General features: G+C 35.0%; 1 protein-coding gene and 2 long non-coding RNA genes across 3 annotated transcripts in view; all 3 read right to left on the minus strand.

Annotated features, from left to right (window-relative positions):
• Positions 1–5113, minus strand: part of LOC109211618 — an 8735-nt gene extending 3622 nt beyond the window's left edge. Inside the window, exon 1 of the long non-coding RNA XR_002065748.1 lies at positions 4869–5113. This is a non-coding gene — a long non-coding RNA (uncharacterized LOC109211618). The remainder of the gene's footprint in view (positions 1–4868) is intronic.
• Positions 2075–3246, minus strand: LOC109211619. Its single transcript, XR_002065749.1, has 2 exons — positions 3195–3246; positions 2075–2279 (listed from the first exon to the last, which is right to left on the minus strand). It is a non-coding gene; the product is annotated as an uncharacterized LOC109211619 (long non-coding RNA).
• A 1313-nt stretch (positions 5114–6426) lies between the features above and the next one.
• On the minus strand, positions 6427–7102 carry LOC109211621 (60S ribosomal protein L12-3-like). The gene has a single exon (XM_019375172.1). It carries the CDS (start codon positions 7036–7038, stop codon positions 6598–6600), a length of 441 nt encoding a protein of 146 aa, XP_019230717.1. The 5' UTR covers positions 7039–7102; the 3' UTR covers positions 6427–6597.
• Between the last annotated feature and the right edge of the window lie 215 nt (positions 7103–7317).

The following is a 7317-nucleotide window of genomic DNA, read 5'->3' on the forward strand; positions in this document are numbered from 1 at the left end:
AGCGATTTACCTTGGTCTTGTTCATGTTAAAGGTACAACTGCACATGCATTACAAAAAGAAATATATTCTTTGCTTTTACAACATTCATTGAGTTCATCTCTAATACGGGGACAAGGGTATGATGGAGCTAGTAACATCCAAGGAAACATCAATGGTCTTAAAACTTTGATTCTGAAAGATAATCCTTCGGCACACTGCATACATTGCTTTGCTCATCAGTTGCAATTGACTCTTGTAGTTGTTGCAAAGAAACAACATGATGTAAATAATTTTTTTGACATTCTTGCTAATGTTTTGAATGTTGTTGGAGGTTCTTATAAGCGTAGGGAGATGCTTAGAGATGATCAAGCGGAAAAATTAGATGAGTTATTTGTGCTTCGTGAAGTTCATACAGGAAGCGGATTAAATAAAGAACTTGGGCTTCAAAGACCAGGTGATACCCGTTGAGGATTTCACTTTAAGACATTGCGTAACTTTATTTCTTTATTCTCATCGATTGTTCATATACTTGGAGTTCTTGCAAATGAGGGTTCAACTTATCAGGAGAAAGCATTAGCCAAAAGTCTAGTGGAAGATATAAGATCTTATGAGTTCGTTTGTATATTACATTTGATGTTAATACTATTGGCAATTACATATGATTTTAATATGGCCCTACAAAAAAAAGATCAAGATATTGTTAGTGCAATGAGAGAATCTAAATGGAATTCTTTGATAGAAGATGTCTCTTCGTTTTGTGATAAGAATGGTATTGTAATTCCCAAAATGGATGAGAAGTATGCACTTGGAAAGTCGAAGCGTAAAAGCTCAACTGTTACATATTCCCATCATTTATACGTAGAGGTTTTTTGTGCTGCTATTGATTTGCAACTTTCGAAGCTTAATAGTCGTTTTAGTGAAGTGAATACTTCTCTGCTTCTTGGTATGGCTAGTTTGAGTCCCGATGATTCTTTTGCGAATTATGATAAAAACAAGATTATGAAACTTGCTACATATTATCCAAATGAGTTCACTGCTTCTAAGCTTGAAAATCTTAGTTATGAGCTTGACAACTATATTGATTATGTGCGAAGTGGACAATGCATTCTCTAACTTGAAAGGGCTTGGTGATCTGTCGAAGACATTGGTTAAAACAAATATTCACAAGACATGGGGACTTGTTTATTTGCTTGTGAAGCTGAGTTTGATATTACCTGTGGCTACTGCAACGATTTAAAGGGCTTTTTCTTCAATGAAGTTTATAATAAATGATTTGCGAAGCAGGATTGGTGATGACTTTTTGAATGATTGTTTAGTATGCTTTATAGAGGATGAAGTATTTGAAAGTGTATCTAATGATGCGATCATTGATCGTTTTCAAAACATGACAACTCGTCGAGTGCAATTGAAATGATAATATTTATATTCATATATTGTGTTTGTCTTTCGTTACTTTTTAAATATATATTAAATATCAATACTCATTCACTACTGAAAAATTGGTCTACGGCAACGCTTGGAAAACCGTTCCCATAGACTGTCAAACCGTTGCCATAGGGATATTGGAACGGTTTACATCCCGTTACATCAGCTCGCGTGCCCATAGGTCTATTGGAACGGTTCTTGCAACGGTTTGCATCGTCGTGACTATAGATACGTCTATCGCAACGGTTTTCCCTTTTTCTGTTGGAATGATTATTTTTATCAATTGGAACGGTTTAAAACCGTTACTATATTGTTTATGCAACGGTTCTAAACCGTTACAATATTATTTAAAGCAACACTTATGTAAGTTATTGCTACGGTCATGTGGGATATAACAACGGTTTCTTTAAGCTATCATAACGGTTATATATGTATTTGGAACGGTTTATAGATCTTTCTGGAACACTTTATAGGACCTATTGCAACAGTTTACATTATTTACTGGAACGCCATTTGTGTCCTATTGCAACGGTTCTGGTAGGCTATTGTATTAGTTCAGTTAAAACCAAAATATAGCACCTGTTATAAATAAATATTTATATATATAATAAATTATAATAACACTAAAATTTAAATACATCATAAAATGAAACTATTAATAATATAAAATTATCCATCAAGCAAATAATATCCATAAAGCAAATGTTCTACCCCATGAGTGCATAAATTTAGTACATTTCAAGAGAGTAAGTAAGTTTCAAAAATGTTGGTAACAAAAGATTCCTAGAACATTCATCTAAAACAATTCAAAATTCTTCTCAAGTAAGGTCTAGTTCTTCATTGTCTTCATCATCCATTTTTTGATCTACTCCACCTACAAAAGAGAATAAATAAAGTTATTACCCTTCAAGAGAATCCGGTCTAAGAATACTCATAGCTCAAATTGCCATGAAAAAAGAAAAGAACATGAAAACTCCAGAACCAATAATAGTAGTTGCAAAACAAAAAGAAACTACAAAAGAAGTTCAAATCTTCCAAGTGGCCATAAGATGCCAAGTCATGAACTGTTTGCTAATGTAGTTAGGACCATAGTACTTTCTGAACTGGTATATTTTATTTTTTTTTCCTTATGAAATTTAAGGATGAAGTTGGTTCATGTTGTTGTAAGTCAAAAAGTATTACTTTCTCACACATATCCCTTACTCTTTCTCTTCTTTTATTTTTAACTATTCTAATCTCTCCTCCTCTCCCCAAAGACAATGTATTAATAAAAATAACCATCACTTCTCCCATCTAATTATGATCAAACCATGTTTCTGTTAAAAGGGTAAAAGATGAGGAAAAGAAGAAAATAAGCCAATGAATAAGCAGAGCATTAGGCAGAAATGAGGCCTCAATTTAAGCCCATCTTGCATTAAGAAGAGTATCTCTAAAAAAGAGGTCTTCGATGGAAAGAAATCAAAATTTCACTTATCTATTCATTTAAAGATGGAATGAGGACTTCACCAACCAACTTCTAGTGCAATCTAAAGATGGAGTTTGTGGGATTAAATTTTCTTAGTGAACACAGAAACTGGGAAGCAGATCAAGTCCAGGAGGTTCACATATGACATCAGTTTACACATTGGATTCTAAAAACAAATTCTAATACCGAAATAGGCACATCTATAGGAAGAAAAAAGGATATTACCATATCCACTCTGCCTTGAACTAAAGCAAAATCCCAACCAAGGAAGGAGGAGAAGAAGAAGAAATAGAAGAAGATGTATAACATTTGGTACGTATTGACCTTGATTGTTACTACCAGCAGATGGTCGACTGTTTACTTGAACAACAACTTGGTGTGTACAGAAAGCTTCTACAGGTGAACGTGCACTGAACCTTAACATATCAGGATCAAGTCGCAAATCTGGGTTCAACAATCTTGTTTCATTTGAAACTGCAGTTGCTTCCTCAATTGTAGGTCAATTTGCCTTCAAAATGCATGCCAAACATTTACTAGTCAGTACTTTTCTCTAAGTCAACCAACAACATTCATTTAATAAAAAGAACTNGCATGCCAAACATTTACAGCCAAGTAATTTTCTCAAAGCAACCAACCAAACAATTCATTTTAATAAAAAGAAACAACTGTTGCCACACTTAGTGCAAAATAAGAAGTACATAGCTGAAGAATTAAGCAGGCAAATGTACAGAAGTTTTCAGCAGAAACTGGCAGCAAAATAGTGTAGAAATCACACTCAAAACTCAAAATAGTGGAGTTATCAGCAGCTTTTGAACTGGACAACAGCTCACAAAATGCAGAATTTACAACTGTAGGAATAACACAACTGAAATAACTGAAGAAAAATCACAAAGCAATCACTGGACAGTCACATATGAAAGGTTCAACAACCTTGTTTCACTTGAAACTGCAGTAGTCGTCTTTCAATTGCAGGTCAATTTGCCGTTCAAAATACATGCCAAACATTAACTTTATTGTCTTTCTTTTGTTTTTGTCCCCAAAAATTGATTGCTGAAATTACAAGTTTACATCCTTTTACTTCATCTCCAGGAAGGGAGATTACTATCGCTATTTAGCAGAGTTCAAATCATGGAATGATCGTAAAGAGGCAGCTGATCAGTCACTTAAAGCTTATGAGGTTTCTTTTGTTCCACGCTATCTTATTTGGCTCAATCTTCTTTTATGTCTAGCTGCAGCATTTGTTTCCATGTTGTTTATGATGACAAATTATTTTTTTTATTTATTTAGTTGTTTGTCTTCTTCTTAATTAAGCTTATTGCTCTATTTTTGTAGGCTGCTACTGCCACAGCTAGCGCAGATCTTGCTCCTACTCACCCAATTAGACTTGGACTTGCATTGAACTTCTCAGTCTTCTACTATGCCTCTTAATTAAGCTTATTGCTCTATTTTTGTAGGCTGCTACTGCCACAGCTAGCGCAGATCTTGCTCCTACTCACCCAATTAGACTTGGACTTGCATTGAACTTCTCAGTCTTCTACTATGCCAGCAAAGTTGTGCATAATGCCTACAAAATCTGATGTTCCCAGGGCAAATTTACAACACTTGAGGTTTTAGTTGACAAGAGTGCAACAATAGGCCGAGCAACCCAAACTATCATGTATTGCAATGTATTAACTCTTTCACTACTTCCTGAGCAACCAAATATAAGCAGGCAGCAAGTTGGTGATAGCTTTCCTTCTGTTCTATTTTCCGCTCAGAGCATTAAATTGAAGATAGGAGTGTTATTCATCATCTCCTAAAATAGCATGTCACATCACTTGAGCTAACTGGATGATTATTATGGCAACTCAAGATTGCCTTCTTTTTCAGTTTTCTCCTAAATAGACAAAGATACGAGATTTTGAACTAAAGTATTTCAATCAAATAGGATCAGAGAGATGGAATAGCAATGGTAATTAGAATAGCTTAGGGGAAAATCAGAAGTAGGGGCATATATACCAGCAATTGATTTATTTCGGCAGGAGTCCATGTTTGTTCATTAGTCCACCTTCACGAAGGAAATAAAGTTACTAGCTGTATGAGATAAAATCCAAATTACAAACATAACAACATTTTAAGCATCTCCTCATGTTGAAAAGCACTTGATCACATTTAGACACTAATTACAAACATCGTCCATGGAGTTTAATAAAACCACTTAAAGAACCATAACCAGGAAAAGCAACACATTAAGGAACTCAAATCAAAGAAGCTTAGAGAAATAGCACACAACTTAACAGACTAACAAATTGGTCACTATTATCTATACCACAATTGTGGAGTACCAATTCAGTTCACCAGTCTTCTTCATGCTAAAGGTCATTTTAGTACTGAATTTATCAGATGTAAACCTAAATAAATAACATAGCTCCATTTAAGAATGTTCAAGGTTAAGAGCAAAAAATATTTTACTGATTCAGTTGTGGAACATTAGGATATAGAGAAGTAAAAATATTTACAAGAACCTGGGTAACAAACCAAACAGGAATAACATCAGAAAAAAAAAGATTCAAACAAATCACTTATTAAGTATCTCTTTTCCACCCCATAACTTCTAAGAAACAAGATGAAAGATTTTTATAGTTCTCAGAAGAAAGAATCATTTATAATGTTGTGCTGCCTACTGTCTGCTCAAACATCAATCTGTAAAAGAACTTTGTGTAAAACTACTACTTCATGTAAAACTACTACTACTATGCGAAGCTGTTTCATGTAAAACCAATATTATCACAAAAATATCAAGTCCTTTTCACAAATATGAGAAGCCGCTTCATGTAAAACTACTACTTTATGTAAAACTACTACTACTATGAGAAGCTGCGTCATGTAAATCAATATTATCACAAAAATATCAAGTCATTTTCACAAATATGAGAAGCTGCTTCATGTAAAACTACTACTACTATCTTTCTACATTAACAAGACTTTCACCCCATGAAATAAAATGCTAATTAATACTAATCAAAATTAATCCAAAAAATCTGTAGAAACGCACAAATTTAAGACTCTAAATCACTTATCAACCTAATACTAAAGACTATATTTTACTTCAAGAAAATAAAAGAATACTACTATTTTTTATACTCATTTCTTACGTATATTCTTCTGTATTATTTGCATACCTCTTCTAAATCAGAGCAAAACAAAGTCCATCATTTTCTTTATGATGGACTTTCAAACAGTGAAGAAAATTACATTATAACACCAAATTCAATTCCAGTTGATACTCCATGAAACCAGCAGTAGCAATTTTCATTGGATTTGTAACCGAAAAACCTTCGGAGAAGTGCCGGAAAGACCGACTTGCATAGATATAGAGAGAGTGAAAGTGACAAAGTAAATCTAAAACTCGACTAAGAGAAGATTTAGTAAATCTGAAACTTGGCCATTAATGGAGTTTGGCAAGAAAAGAGTTCATAGAGGGGAGTTTGGATGTGTCGATACTACTTTTTTTTGAAGCAATGCTAAAGCACTTCATCGAGAAAAAACAAAATCCAGACTACATAGCCAAATATAAAATTCCAGAGTTTACTCGTCATAGTTATATCAAAATGATCCTCAAGATAACATCCTCAAAACAAAATAAGATAAAATTAACATAATATTACCATCAGTTGATAATTAGCATTCAATCGAGAGGAATCTCGACATCACCATCATCAATCTCTTGCTGCAAATCGTTAGGATCCTATCCATCTACCGTACAGTCAACTGATACACACGTGCCCAAAATCTCCTTCACTGTTCCAGTCAAATCCTTCGCCATCGATCTCGGCTTCATCACCTTAGCGATCTCGATGACGTCATCGAGCGAGATGTTACCGTTATGCTTGATGTCTTTGGTCTTCTTACGGTCACGTTTCCGCTCCTTCAATGCCATGATGACGAGTGCGGCGGCAGAGGGAACGACGGAGACTTTAGCTTGACGGTTTTGGACGGTGAGTTTAACGGTGACTCGGAGACCTTTCCAGTCCTTGGCGGTTTCCTTTGCGATGTCTTCACCGATTTTTTTAGGGGAGAGACCGAGTGGACCGATTTTTGGAGCGAGTGAACTCGCAGCTCCGACTTCACCGCCGGTAACTCGGACGAAAACCTCGACCACCTGAGATGGATCGAACTTGGGTGGCATTTTGGCAGCGAGGGAGTGGGAATGAGCTCGGGTTAAGGTTTCGGGTGCGCTCTGTAGAGGGATGTGTCGATACTACTGGAGGTGGAGGTGTGGTTTATTTTCTTTGCTTTATTAAATTATTTAAAAAAATATAAAATGACAGGTCACTTGGCGGGCCAGTAAATTTTTGCGAAAAAAACAAGGAAAATGAATAACCGTTCCCATAGAAATTTTTTTGCCAAACCCGTTACAATATACATCTCTATTGGGATGGTTTACAAATCTGTTGCTAATCAAATC

The sequence above is a fragment of the Nicotiana attenuata genome, unplaced genomic scaffold (assembly GCF_001879085.1).
Source record: "Nicotiana attenuata strain UT unplaced genomic scaffold, NIATTr2, whole genome shotgun sequence".
In the NCBI taxonomy this organism is placed as follows: domain Eukaryota; kingdom Viridiplantae; phylum Streptophyta; class Magnoliopsida; order Solanales; family Solanaceae; genus Nicotiana; species Nicotiana attenuata.